The 14,649-nt window shown below is 48.6% G+C and overlaps 1 protein-coding gene across 1 annotated transcript in view; it reads right to left on the bottom strand.

Annotated features, from left to right (window-relative positions):
* Window positions 1-1,473: 1,473 nt before the first annotated feature.
* Window positions 1,474-14,649, bottom strand: part of LOC119953947 (ubiquitin-associated and SH3 domain-containing protein B-like) — a 121,952-nt gene continuing 108,776 nt past the window's right edge. The window contains exons 8-14 of the mRNA XM_038778663.1: window positions 11,060-11,180; window positions 9,488-9,610; window positions 6,795-6,887; window positions 5,060-5,204; window positions 4,621-4,727; window positions 3,740-3,849; window positions 1,474-2,261 (exon numbers count right to left, since the gene is read on the bottom strand). Of these exons, the coding sequence (XP_038634591.1) occupies window positions 2,124-2,261; window positions 3,740-3,849; window positions 4,621-4,727; window positions 5,060-5,204; window positions 6,795-6,887; window positions 9,488-9,610; window positions 11,060-11,180 (837 nt within the window). The 3' untranslated portion in view covers window positions 1,474-2,123. The remainder of the gene's footprint in view (window positions 2,262-3,739; window positions 3,850-4,620; window positions 4,728-5,059; window positions 5,205-6,794; window positions 6,888-9,487; window positions 9,611-11,059; window positions 11,181-14,649) is intronic.

Here is a 14,649-nt window from a genome sequence, read left to right as displayed (position 1 = left end):
GATTAAGCATACAGATTCCAGTTGAGATATATTAAGAATATGAACCTTCTATTGTAAAAGCCTATCCAAGGAAAAATAGGAAAGCAAAATAGACGAGTTCCATAGTTCTCGTTCCAGGGGCGCGATTCTCCGCTCCCCAGGCCGGGTGGGAAAATCGCGGGAGGGCTGCTTTGGCACCCCCCGCGATTCTCCCACCGCCCCCAAAATGGCGTGTTGCGTTTTGCGACACGCCGCTCGGAGAATCGCCGCTTGCCGTTTTTCACGGCAACCGGCGATTCTCCGGCCCGGATGGGCCGAGCGGCCCGACGACCCCGACCTGTTCACGCCGGCGGCAACCACACCTGGTTGCTGCCGGTGTGAACAGCGCGCGACAGGTAAGTGTGGGGCCTGTGGGGGGCGGAGAGAAGAACGAGCACCACGGGTGTGCTCAGGAGAGGACTGGCCCGCGATCGGTGCCCACCGATCGTTGGGCCGGCGACTCTAAGAGACGCACTCTTTCCCCTCCGCCGCCCCGCAAGATCAAGCCGCCATGTCTTGCGGGGCAGCGGAGGGGAAGATGGCAACCGCGCATGCGCGGCTGACGTCACTTAGGCGCCGCCGGCCGTGTCATTCTCGACGTGCGGCCTTGATGCAAGTGTCAAGGCCCAGCGGCCGAGTTTCTCCCAACTCCGCTCCTAGCCCCCCCGGGGGGGGATGGGGGGGAAAGAGAGAATAGGGGGCGAGGAGTGGCCTCCATCGTCGGCCGTTGCGGAGAATTTCGCCCCAGGTTTCTACAGTGCAGAGAGGGACCATATTTAAACAGTGCTCGGCTGATTTGACATAACCTCATTATAAGACTCATAACTATGACATTCCGGTCTTTAAATTACAATGTGTGAAAATTAATGCAAGAAAAGGGAACATGTTCACATTAAAGGCCTCTGCTTGATGGATGTTGGGGGGGTGCGTGGAGTATCAAACCTACATTTCAATAGCAGAAGTACGAACTGACGGAAGGAACTCAGGTACACTATTACATAATTTTCAAGGTCTCCCTCAGTCGTACCCCACCCTCCAATTTACAAACTCATACGATTCCACGATCCTGCACTCCCACTACACACTCCTGCTTGCACACAGCACTGATTGGAGAAGCAGGGCTTTCATTGTTGTAGCCACAGTCCATTGGAGGCAGCCTTCCTGCTGGGGAGTCCAGGGCTATCATTGTTGTAGCCACAGTCCATTGGAGGCAGCCTTCCTGCTGGGGAGTCCAGCATTAGCAATTCTATAAGCACCTCCCTGACTAGATTTCATAGAATTGTGTTTTCAGGATAACCACTTACAATACACGCAATAAATAGGGACTCTTCTCAATTGTAGGCTAGTAATTAAGGATGGACGTGAAGTGTATTTTAATATATTTAAATATCTGATTGTAGGCTTCATTTCAGCAATACCTCATGAGCCGTTCCTTTGGTTTTAATTTAAAATTCATTTTGATATTTGGCTTCAGTTAAATAGAACAGGGAAGGAGAAAAAAAAATACTTCTCGACTGTCCCACGAATTTGAGATAAGCAAAGTCCCACTAGTCCATGTAAATGGAGCAGGAAATCCTAGTCAGCCTTGCTCCACAGGGAAAGCATTTCAAACCATCCATCTTTGCTTATGAAGCACATTATGTAGAATTCCGCGCCCCGGTTATTGCTCCAGTACACCACAGGTCCGAGTGACACTGTGCGACGCACTATTCCTACAGCAACCTCAAGGTCCCTCAACTACATTTAGGATCTCTGAGTTTACTCAAGTTCCATTCAAACCAGGCCTCAGAACTTAAATCTTGTCCTGACCCAAATATATTTGGCCCTGCAAGAACATAAATCATTCATCATCTGCTTCAGGCAATCCGATGAAAGAAAAATCAGTCCTGTCAAAACAAAGTATTGTACAGGCATACAAGATAATCAAATAATTAAAGCTACGGGCACCAGTTGGCTGTTGAATCACACACACTATAATGAGTGTGGCAGTGAAATGACCCTGCTCGTACAGAGTATGTGGAAAGGAGATGACGTCGTAAGTGGAAGCACATGCTATTAATGGCTCTATCTTCCAGTGATGGGCGAGCTTCTTTTCCAATTTTTCCTCAGTCTTGGTACAAGATGTCTCTCCAGCTAAAACTGTGATTGGGGCCATGGGTGAGGGGCAGGATGGGAGGATCCACCAGTTGCCATATACCTGCGTCTTCTAACTCTTCACAGGCGCAGAATCCTAAATACGGGATCTGTGGGAAGGAAAGAAAAACATGGATGATAGAATGATGCAACACAGGAGGTGGCCACTTGGCCCACATACTTGCATTGAGCCATCCAATTCCTCTGCTCTAGGAGTTATTTGGCCCAATGAATTAATAATCTGAAACCCACCTTCATTTTATAACCCTCCTCTAGAAAGATACCCCTTCAACTTACTGCCACTGTGATTGACTGCATCTTCCTGATCACTTACAATTCTATTAATAAATTCCATTTCCCTTTGGGTGAAGAACGTTTAGCCAACTTTGCGATCTTGATTAATAGAATCATACAACACAAGGGGACATTCGGTCCCTCATTCCTGTGCCAGCTCTTTGAAAGAACCCAATTCTTCAGCTCCCATAACCTTGCAATCCATTGACTTCACTCCTACCGCCCCTTCAGGCGGAGTATAATCATTTAATGGAAGGATCCCATCTTTCCTCTGCTTCTGTCTGTACCTGCACCTTATGTAAAATTGTACCATGTAGTTTACGTTGTCCTCCGTCTTCATACACACTTGCATCACCACACTTCAAAAATTAATAATACATTTCATCAAACTATCTGGAACCCAGTTTACAATGGGAAACATAACAGTTGAAAGTCAACCTGTGACTTGTAGAATTTTGATTAATCTTTAAAATGATTGGGCCATTTCCTTACATGCAAGTCAATGGTGTTGACCACGGTTTAAAAAAAATCTTTTATTTCCCCCCAGTTAAGGGGCAATTTAGCGTGGCCAAATTACATATCTTGCACTTTGTTTAGGTTTGTGGGGGTGAGACCTACACAGACATGGGGAGAATGTGCAAACTCCATATGGACAGTGACCCGGGGCCGGGATCGAACCCGGGTCCTTGGCGCCGGAAGGCAGCAGTGCTAACCACTGCACCGCCCTGGTGTTTATCACAGTTAACTGTCCTTTGGAACGTCTTCCCACTTACAAATACTGCCTAGGATATTCTACACACCAGATAGTTCCAGACATTTATCATCTTGCCTCAAGTTTATTCTGTTCAAAGTTTCCTTTCCTCTAATCACTTGCTGCTCCCCTGATGCCCCCTCCTAATCTGTGAAATAGACTTGATCTCCCCCTATGCCTGCCCAGTGCCCATCTCTCTGAAAATTACCCCTGTGCAAGTGGCCTAACATCAGGTCCTCTGCTTTTGATATGCCCCAAACTGTTCAGCTGCCACTTTCCACCTGTCTCAGGTGAGCAGTGGAACGAAAACAAGACCTGACAGTTAAAAACATGCAAGGACTTGGACCAGAAAACATCGGCAGCCCACTGCCCGACCAACTCTTGCTCACAGTGAACATTAACCCCTCCAGTATCCATGTTTATTAACAAAGGTGACCCAAAATAAAAACAGGTACACTTCCACCGTTTCACAGTTGAGAATAATTTTAATCCCACCGCACCGCAACATTCTCTGTCCCAGCTGGGGGGACGCACAACACTGACCTTTCGGACCACCTGAACAAAATCCTTGGAATTGCGTGCAGAGAGCCCCTGGAGATGCCGAGTGCAAGCCTCGAGGGAGGAGGCATGTGCTACAATCAGAACACTGTTACCTAAGAGCCAAAATAAACCAACAGTCAACCCAGCATCTGCAAGATAACTATTACATACACAGACACGGGGAATGTGCAAACTCCACGCGGACACTGACCCGGGGCCAGGATCAGACCCGGGTCCTTGGTGCCGTGAAGCCGCAGTGCTAACCATTGTGCCGCTCTGACAATATGTGTGCGCGCATGTGTCTGTCTGTGTGCATGTGGCTATTTTTGTCTGTGTGTGACTGTGTGAGTGAGTGACTGTGTGAGTGAGTGACTGTGTGAGTGAGTGACTGTGTGAGTGAGTGACTGTGTGAGTGAGTGAGTGACTGTGTGAGTGAGTGAGTGAGTGAGTGAGTGAGTGAGTGAGTGAGTATGTCTGTGTCTGAAGGCGGTTTTTAATGATGCCAGATGTTAGTCAAATGTTTGTGAAAGATGCTATATATGAACACAAGTCTTGGTTATTATTTTGTTTGAAACTTCATCTCAAGCCCTGATGGATCTGTCACACTCATTGGGCGGGATATTCCACCAAGTGTTTTGTGCCGTCGGAGGGGACCCCCCACTGGCCAGCGACAGGATCTTCCAGTCCCAACATGGTCAATGAGGTTTCCCATTGTTTGCACCAGCTGCCACAGGCACCATCGGCAACACCGGAAGATTCGGCCAGCAGGACTGACCAGAAAATCTCACCCATTGTGTTATTGAAGTCATTCCCCCAACACATTTCACTTCAAAATCGCAATTGAAAATACTGTTGTTTCCTTACATGACAAATCTTGTAGTTACCTTTGACTTTACATTCAGCCAGGATATCCCTCATCACCTGGCAACTCCTGCTAATGTACGTCTCATAGGATTCGGAAATCCCCAGTTTACTTGCTGGTAAATGAGGTCTGCAATATATAAATATTGGTTAGAATCTACTCGACGACTGAACATCCAAAGCCATTGGCGATAGAGGACTGGGAACATGTACAATCCTCGAGTAAAGAAATTGCTCATAGTTCACACTCTTTGCACTCTAAACCGGTAACAACACCATGGACAAAAGAACCTCCATTTCCACTGCATCATCTTATGGCCAATGGACATAGTAATATAGTTCTCAAAGGATTTAAATACTTCCCACAAAATGGTTCAAGGACAAATTATTTGACCTGTACAAAGGGGAAATGCCTCATTTGAATGCTGGCATTTGGTGAGGGCTTTCTGTGCTAATTCTTACCTATAGGTTGTGTCAGTCCCCAGATTAGCTGCTGCAAGTTCCTCTGTTGTCATCCATGCGGGCAAGGTATTCCCAGAGACCCACTTAGTCCACTCAAACAGCCCAGGCTCGACCCGAATTTTGTTCTGGTGTCCCTGCTGAAGTCCTGTGAACCAATTGAAGATACAATGACTCGTGACAAGGGGAAAGATGGGGTGATATTAATCAAGCTTCATTAGAACAGTGTTCAAAATGAGGTGGGTGAGGGGCAGAGGATTGAAACGATAACAGTGGAGAGTTCAGGGTAGGCTCAAGGAAGATCAGTGGTGACAGTCTTACTAACTCATTTAACAAAACGAGTAACTCCAAATCATTGCTGCATAAACTATGGGCCTGCCACTAAAACTTTATCAATGTCACTTCTGAAGATGCTGACTCTCACTGGGGTACGGGTCCCATACACACTGACTCTCACTGGGGTACGGGTTCCACACACACTGACTCTCACTGGGGTACGGGTTCCACACACACTGACTCTCACTGGGGTACGGGTCCCACACACACTGACTCTCACTGGGGTATGGGTCCCACACACACTGACTCTCACTGGGGTACAGTCCCACACACACGGACTCTCACTGGGGTACGGGTCCCACACACACTGATTCTCACTGGGGTACAGGTCCCACACACACTGACTCTCACTGGGGTACGGGTTCCACACACACTGACTCTCACTGGGGTACGGGTCCCACACACACTGACTCTCACTGGGGTACGGGTCCCACACACACTGACTCTCACTGGGGAGTCAATGTGTGTGGAACTGTACCCCAGTGAGAATCAGTGTGTGTGGCACCGGTACCCAAGTGTGGGCCAGTGTGTGTGGGACCCGTACCCCAATGAGAGTCAGTGTGTGTGGAACTGTACCCCATGAGAGTCAGTGTGTGAGGAACCCATACCCCAGTGAGAGTCAGTGTGTGTGGGACCCATACCCCAGTGAGAGTCAGTGTGTGGGGGACCCGTACCCCAGTAAGAGTCAGTGTGTGTGGGACCCGTACCCCAGTAAGAGTCAGTGTGTGTGGGACCCGTACCCCAGTGAGAGTCAGTGTGTGTGGGACCCGTACCCCAGTGAGAGTCAGTGTGTGTGGGACCCGTACCCCAGTGAGAGTCAGTGTGTGTGGGACCCGCACCCCAGTGAGAGTCAGTGAGTGTGGAACCCGTACCCCAGTGAGAGTCAGTGAGTGTGGAACCCGTACCCCAGTGAGAGTCAGTGTGTGTGGGACCCGTACCCCAGTGAAAGTCAGTGTGTGTGGGACCCGTACCCCAGTGAGGGTCAGTGTGTGTGGGACCCGTACCCCAGTGAGAGTCAGTGTGTGTGGGACCCGTACCCCAGTGAGAGTCAGTGTGTGCGGGACCCGTACCCCAGTGAGAGTCAGTGTGTGTGGGACCCGTACCCCAGTGAGAGTCAGTGTGTGTGGGACCCGTACCCCAGTGAGAGTCAGTGTGTCTGGGACCCGTACCCCAGTGAGAGTCAGTGTGTGTGGAACCCGTACCCCAGTGAGAGTCAGTGTGTGTGGGACCCGTACCCCAGTGAGAGTTAGTCATGATGGATGAGTGGAAAGGCCGGTCGGTGATGGCAAAGTCCTAATACAGAAAAACTGACAGTACAAAGAGGGTCATGCAATTAGCAGAGCCTTACAACGTTTGGGACGGTTAGGAAGAATTTTGTAAATGTAGGCAGTTGTCCCATTACCTTTCAGTATGTTGAATGCTGTCTGCACACAGCGTAGTGAGGGTGAACAGTACACGTAATCAATGACTGATTTACTTTCCAGCAGGGCTTCACCTACAAATAAAGCACAGCCGATAATCAGATTCACCCCAAGCACAGCGGCATTGCGAAGACTTTTCCTGGGTCTCCTCTTCAACCTCGCCATTACCCTGAAGGTACGTTGAATGGAAGCTTCCCCAGTGGCTGGGAAGCAAGTTCTGTTGTGACACTGAACCATACAGAACAGCAAGGTCCCCATTTCCCTCTCCAGGTCTATTCTGAGCCACAGCAGGGTGGTTTATGGCTGATCTGTCCTTAGATAATGATCGAGGCCAACAGTAACCGACCTGCACCCATGTGCGACACACTAGTGAGTACGCACCAGAGGTCTGGCACTTAAAAGCCCAGATAATTAAGTCAAATTTAGATTTAAAACCAAGGGGCGATATGAATTAAATGTTACTATTTTAAAGGTGGTACAGGAACCAAGAGACCTGAAAATGTATGTACACGAATCTTCAAAAGGTGACAGGACACATTAAGGAGGCAGTTAAAAAAATACCAGATCTTTGGCTTTCTAAACAGCAAAGAGAACAAAAATAAAGAAGTTATACAAAACATTTCAAAAAGCACACGTTAGTCTGCAGCTGGAGTAGTGAGTCCAATCCTGAGCAACTGGCTAAGAAGGAGACCAAAACTGCACACGGTACTCCAAGTGTGGCCTCACCAAGGCCCTGTCCAATCGCAGCAACACATCCCTGCTTCTATACTCGAAACCTCTCGCAATGAAGGCCAACATACCATTAACCTTCTTAACCGCCTGCTGCCCCTGCATGCTTACCTTCAGCGACTGGTGCACAAGGACACCCAGGTCCCGCTGCACACTCCCCTCTCCCAATTTACAACCATTCAGGTAGTAATCTGCCTACAACCCCCCTGACCTCTCCACCATCACCCCAACCCATTTCTTCCCACACTACATCACCCTCCCCACCCCCTCAACCCGGCCTCACCTCCCTAAACCCACCTCATCCTGGACTTACGCCCTTGCAGTCTCCGTCCTCTCCACCGCTGATGGGAACAGAAAGCTGCCAATCAATCTGATTGGCCGGTATCGCTCAAAGGCGGGGCTGCACGATGACACAGTGGTTAGCACTGCTGCCCCACAGCGCCAGGGAACCGGGTTCAATTCCAGCCTCGGGTGACTGTCTGTGAGTCTGCACGTTCTCCCCGTGTCTGCGTGGGTTTCCTCCGGGTGCTCCAGTTTCAAAGATGTGTGGGTTAGATGGATTGGCCATGCTAAATTACCATTTGGGGTCCAAAGGTTCGGTGAGGTTTGGGGGATAGGGTGGGGCTGTGGGCCTAGGTAGGGTGCTCTTTCTGAGGATAGGTGCAGACGCTATGGGCCGAATGGCCTCCTTCTGCATTGTAGAAATTCGATGAGGGACAGGCAGAAGTCCCACCTCCAGCCATATAAAGCTTGTTGGAGCGTTAAGCAGCTGTAGGGCAGAGGGTGGGGTTCTGTTCTCCGCCGACTCCTGGGGTGGCAGGAAGGCACCCTCCCCTCTTCACTCCTCACCATTATGAAAATCCCGGCCAACATATTCAACTTCCGGATAAATTGTTTTTTCCACTAGCATCAGTTAAAAATCATAAATCTGTCATGGGCTCTCAAAGTCTAGTGTATAGACATAGAACATACAGTGCAGAAGGAGGCCATTCAGCCCGTCGAGTCTGCACCAGCCCACTTAAGCCCTCACTTCCACCCTATCCCCGTAAACCAATAACCCCTCCTAACCTTTTTTGGTCACTAAGGGCAATTTATCATGGCCAATCCACCTAACCTGCACGTCTTTGGGTTGTGGGAGGAAACTGGAGCACCCGGAGGAAACCCACGCAGACACGGGGAGAACGTGCAGACTCCGCACAGACAGTGACCCAGCGGGGAATCGAACCTGGGACCCTGGTGCTGTGAAGCCACAGTGCTAATCACTTGTGCTCCCGTACTGCCCTGAGTATGTTGGGTTAATTGCCGGTTATATAATATCCACAGAAGGAATCACTTTTCTGATAGCCCAGTTGTCCTGAGAGTAGAGATGAGATCCTGTTTGCCAATCTTTAATTGCAGTTTCCTTGTTGAAAATTGACCATGAAGACTAGTTTGTTATCTAATCATGAGGGAAGATGGAATAGGCGAAGGTCGTTTTCTTTGGAATAGAGAAGCATGATGGGAGATACAATTGAGGTTCATAAAATTGAGGGGCCTCGTGATTATGAAGGACTTAATTTTTCTTTGTATAAACATCCTGGGAGGCATAGATTTAAACTAATTGGCAGAAGAATTGGAAAGGAGTCGAGGAGTTATTTATCCCCTGCAAAGTCCACATGACCTTCCCACAATCTGGTGCCCAGAACGGAGTACGGCTCTCTGCATAGCACCGTCCCTTTGTAACAGCCCCCCTACTCCCTGCTTGATGGTAAAATATATAGTGAGATTCACAGAACAACATTTCCAGGGATCTCGGGAGCAAGCTATCCTTTGTGGGAGCCAGAGACGAGATAATGCAGCACAGGAAATCGAAGGTGGGCCGGGGGGGGCATGAATAATCTATTATACCATACGAACTGCATTGGCACGCTAAAGATGGATCAAGATATTGACAGAATTAACTCACCAACAAGCCTAGCCTGTGCACAGCCAAACACAGTGATGGGAGCATCTTTCTCATAGTCCCTGTATCCACCACTTCTCGGAGGTAGGATCGGAGGCATGTTCAAATTGGACCGTATGTAATTACCTATTTCAAAAGTAAATGGCAGAAGATTAACTCTTTAAACAGGAGATGTGAACAAATTCTCTGCAGCAAAACAGGAATCGGAATTAGCATGCTTGTGAGGGGAGCTGCTTGTGAGGGGAGCTGCTTGTGAGGGGAGCTGCTTGTGAGGGGAGCTGCTTGTGAGGGGAGCTGTAGAAGGGTCACTAAGACTCAGCTCTGTTTCGCTCTCCACAGATGCTGCCAGACCTACTGAGTTCATGCAGCATTTTCGGTTTTGACTTTGGGAGGGACGCTCAGAGTTTTGCTTGCCAGAAGTTGACAGCAGCAAGTCAGAGCCTTCAGCGGGTGGAACCAGTGCTCAATAAAAGAAAAGCAGAGAAGAAATAACGCAAAAATCTTGAAGGAAGGAGGGGAGCGTGATCTAATAAAATTCATTAAGAGCCACAAGCTAAATGTCAAATAGCTCGTTCAGAGTCCTCTAGCCTTCCTGTACAATGCAAACACATGGTCAACAATGGACCACAGTAACTTCCGGAAGCCACTTGTGCACGGCCTCGATAACTGCCATCTTGTTACCCCAATGCGGCCGACATCATTCGGTACATTTCCAATCGTTTCAGCCCCGGTAATCACAGGAGGGGTAACTGGCAGCAAGGCTTTGTTAACTTGCATTTATATAGCACCTTTCACACAATAAAAAGCCCGAATGCGTTTCACAGGAGTGTGATCAAAACAGCATTTGACACTGACTCCAATAAGGAAATATTAGGACAGGTGACCAAAAGCTTGGTCAGAGGCAGGATTTTAAGGAACATTCCAAAGGAAGTGGAGAGGTTTAGGAAAAGAATTCCAGAGACTAGGAAGCTGGAGGCACAGAACCAGAAAATTTGCAGAATGTAGACACTGGACTGGGATCAGCAGGAATGACTGAATAGTCCTGTTCCAGTATCCATGCCAACATGAAGAATTTCCACTTGCACAAGATGAACCTGGAACTTAATTGTGGAACAGGTTTCCAAGAAAGAAAATAACTCTGCATTTCTGTGGTCCCATTCCCAAGCTCAGGACTTCCCAAAGTGTCTGAACAATGAAAGCAGTACTGTCACAGTGGGAATGTGGGAAAAGCGGCAGTGAATTTGTGCACAGCAAGCTCCCACAGGAGCAAAGTCATAATGACCAGATCACCTATTTTAACGGTGTTAGTTACGGAGTAAATATTGACCAGGACACCAGGGACAACTCCCCTGCACGTCTCCGTTTGGTGCCACGGGACCACCTGAGGGAGTAAGTCAGGACCCCTATTTAAATCTCAGCGAAGCTTCTGATGGTGCAGCACACCCTCAAAATGACCCCTGGGCGTCCCAGCCTGGCACTCGGCACTCGGGCCAAACGATGCGGTGAAAACGGAGGGATTGGGGGATGAGTAGGTTTGACAGTCGGCGCTGCAAATGCACAGGGACCGGAACAAACCTTTTGCATCAAAGCACTGAGAAAGCCAGTGTTTCCCAAAAACCACATCCATCCTTTCCCCGTGTCGGCAAACGTACAGATCCCGCTTCTGTGGGCAGGACCGGGAGCTCTTGGACACCATCTGTGACAACACAAAACACACAAGACCATTTCTCAGGGACAAGCAGCAATTCAAGTTAAAAAAACAGGATGAAATAGCTCACCTGACACCCTTTGCTGAAGGAACCAACCTGATTTTTAACTGAGTCCCCTGTCACACAGGCATATTTCAACGATCTGCTTGTGGACTGACCCAGTTAAAGGGGTCACGGATGAATTAGAAAATAAAACTTGGCCTCCACACTCTGCCCTAGATTTCCGTTTGACCCAAATGCAGTTCCCCAGTGGGTGTTGCAAAATTCTTCAGCATTCGCTCCACTGGCTGCTCCCATGGTGCTGTCTGATAGATATAGGTAACATCATGTGATACATTTTCTATCATTTGTACCACAGCGTTGCTAGGAAAGGTAAGGAGCACGGTGGCACAGTGGTTAGCACTGCTGCCTCACGATGCCGAGGACCCGGGTTTGATCCTGGCTCTGGGTCACTGTCCATGTGGAGTTTACACATTCTCCCCATGTCTGTGTGGGTCTCATCCCCACAACCCAAAGATGTGCCCCTTAATTGGAAAAAAAGAGAATCGGGTACTCTAAATGTATTTTTAATTATTTTTTAAAGGTACAAATTAAAAATGGGAGCTAACCCTATACACAACAATGGATGTCGTAACTTGGCGCCTGATCCGAAGGACATTGACAACCACAATTCCAATGGACATCTGAACCTGCTCTGGCCACTGGCCTGCCTCACGGGGGTGGAGGAGGGGGGTGTACTCTGAAGGGGTCGTACCGGGGTGGAGGAGGAGGGGAGGTGTGCCTAAACAGTTCAAATGAGCCTCCAGCAAAGTAAGCCTGGTTCTTCATCAGAGTTGGGAATCAACCCCTGCCTCTCGTTGCACCCTCAGCCACCCCTATCTCACCATCTCTCATTTTCCCAAAATGCTCCAATATTTGGTCTGCAGATTGTGAGACACAATCCCAGCCCCCTGGTGGGGCAAGGGAATCTGACAGTGTTTGTTTTTTCTGCTTGTCACCGATGTTGGCTTTAATGTTTCCCCGAAAGCTGTGTTGTTCTTTTGGCAAGTTTCTTTTGGCAAGTGTCCTTGGGCCGGGAGACGCCAGGAGAATGTCACTACATGCGCACAGCAGCTTTCCTAGAAACACTGGAGGGCGATGTTTTGATGAAGAGTTTTGGGCCATCTTGTGTTGCTCCATGTTGTCCAGTAGGTGGCGCACTGTGCACAGTGGGGATCAAGAATTCGACCCTTGAATCTGTACATTTGGTCTAACTCTACCCAATAATGTTAAGGCTGGATTCCAGTTTAATTTAACACCAGTTAGGAAGGACCTCAAGAAATACCAGGGATTAGAGAATTCAGTCACATTGAAAGGCAGGGGAAGCTGCAATAGAGTATCATAGAATCCCTGCGTTCAGCCATTCAGCCCATCGAGTCTGCATCGACTCTTCCAAAGACCTCCCTACCTAGGCCCAATCCCCCCACCATATTCCTGCAACTCCACCCCAAGAGGCAATTTAGCATGGCCAATCCAGCTAACCTGCACATCTTTGGACTGTGGGAGAAAATCGGACCACCCAAAGAAAACCCACGGAGACACATTGACAGTCACCCAAGGCTGGAATCGAACTCGGGTCCCTGACCCTGTGAGGCAGCAGTGCTAACCACTGTGCCACCCTGAAGACTCCAACAGGAAATGAACTCGCGACGGAGAAGGTTAAGGAGAGATTGGATAGAAGAAGTGTTCAAAATTGTGAAGGGTTTTGATTGCATGCTTAAGGAGAAACGGTTTATAAGACCTTCAGACGCAGGAGCAGAAGTAGGCCATTCGGTCCATCAACTCTGCTCCGCCATTCAATTAGATCATGACTGGTTTGTCATGATAATCCTCAACTCCACTTTCCTGCCTTACCCACATAACCCTGGATTCCCTCACTAATTAAAAATCTCTCTATCTCGGCGTTGAACATAAACAACCCGGTCTCCACAGTAAAGCATTCTACAGATTCGGTACTTTCAGCAGAAATTCCTCCTCATCTTAGTTTTAAACTGGCGACCCCCTTACTTTGAGATTCTGCCCTATGGCCCTGCACTCTCCCACAAGGGGAAACAACCTCTCAGCATCGACCCGGTCAAACCCCCTGAGAATCCTATAATGTTGCCTCTTATTCCAAACTGCAATGAGGACAGGCCAAATCTACTCAACCTCTCCTCATAAAAAAAGCCTTCCATACCGTGGATCAACCTAAGTGACCCTTCTCTGGTCTGCCACCAATGCCAGTATATCTTTCCTTAGACAAGGGGACCCAAAACTGTTCACAGTATTCCGGGTGATTTTTTTTCCTTTATTAATTTTTAAAGGATGTGGGCTTCGCTGGCTCGGCCAGCATTTGTTCCACCTCTCTAATTGCGCTGGAGAAGGTGATGATTGCTGTCTTCTTGAAACACTGCAGTCTGTTTGGTATAGGTACAACCACTGTGCTGTTAGGGAGATGGTTCCAGGATTTTGACCCAATGACAGTGAAGGAACGACAATATATTTCCAAGTCAGGATTGTGAGTGAATTGGAGGGGAACTTCCAGGTGGTGGTGCTCCCATGTATCTGCTGCCCTTGTCCTTCTCCTTGGTAGTGTTTGTGGGTTTGGAAGGTGTTACCCAAAGAGACTTTTACATAGAATTTACAGTGCAGAAGGAGGCCATTCGGCCCATTGACTCTGCACCGGCTCTTGGAAAGAGCATCCTACCCAAGGTCAACACCTCCACCCTATCCCCATAACCCCACCCAACACTAAGGGCAATTTTGGACACTAAGGGCAATTTAGCATGGCCAATCCACCTAACCTTCACATCTTTGGACTGTGGGAGGAAACTGGAGTACCCGGAGGAAACCCACGCTCACACGGGGAGGATGTGCAGACTCCGCACAGATAGTGACCCAAGCCGGAATCGAACCTGGGCCCCTGGAGCTGTGAAGCGATTGTGCTATCCACAATGCTACCGTGCTGCCCCACAATTACTGCAGTGCATCTTGCAGATGACACACACGGCTGCTACTGTGCATTGGTGGTGGAGGGAATGAATGTTTGTGGAAGGGGTGCCAATCAATTGGGCTGCTTTGCCCTGGATGGTGCCAAGTTTCGTAAGTGCTGTTGGAGTTGCAATCATCTAGGCAAGTGGGGAGAATTCCATCACACTCCTGACTTGTGCCCTGTAGATGGTAGACTAGCTTTGGGGAGCCAAGAGGCGCATTGCTCATTGCAGGATTTCTAGCCTCTGACCTGCTCTTTTAGTCACAGTATTTATATGGCTGGGTCCAGTTCAATTTCTGATCAATGGTAACCCCCAGGATGTTGAATTCAGTGATGGTAATGTTATTGAATGTCAAGCGATGATGGTTTGATTCTCTCTTGTAGGAGATGGTCATTGCCTGGCACTTGCTCCGTGCGAATGTTACTTGCCCTTTTGTCAGTCAAAG

This window comes from Scyliorhinus canicula, chromosome 19 (assembly GCF_902713615.1).
Source record: "Scyliorhinus canicula chromosome 19, sScyCan1.1, whole genome shotgun sequence".
Taxonomy (NCBI): domain Eukaryota; kingdom Metazoa; phylum Chordata; class Chondrichthyes; order Carcharhiniformes; family Scyliorhinidae; genus Scyliorhinus; species Scyliorhinus canicula.
The sequence above is the reverse complement of the archived record's forward strand: the minus strand, read 5'-3'. Positions and strand labels throughout refer to the sequence as shown.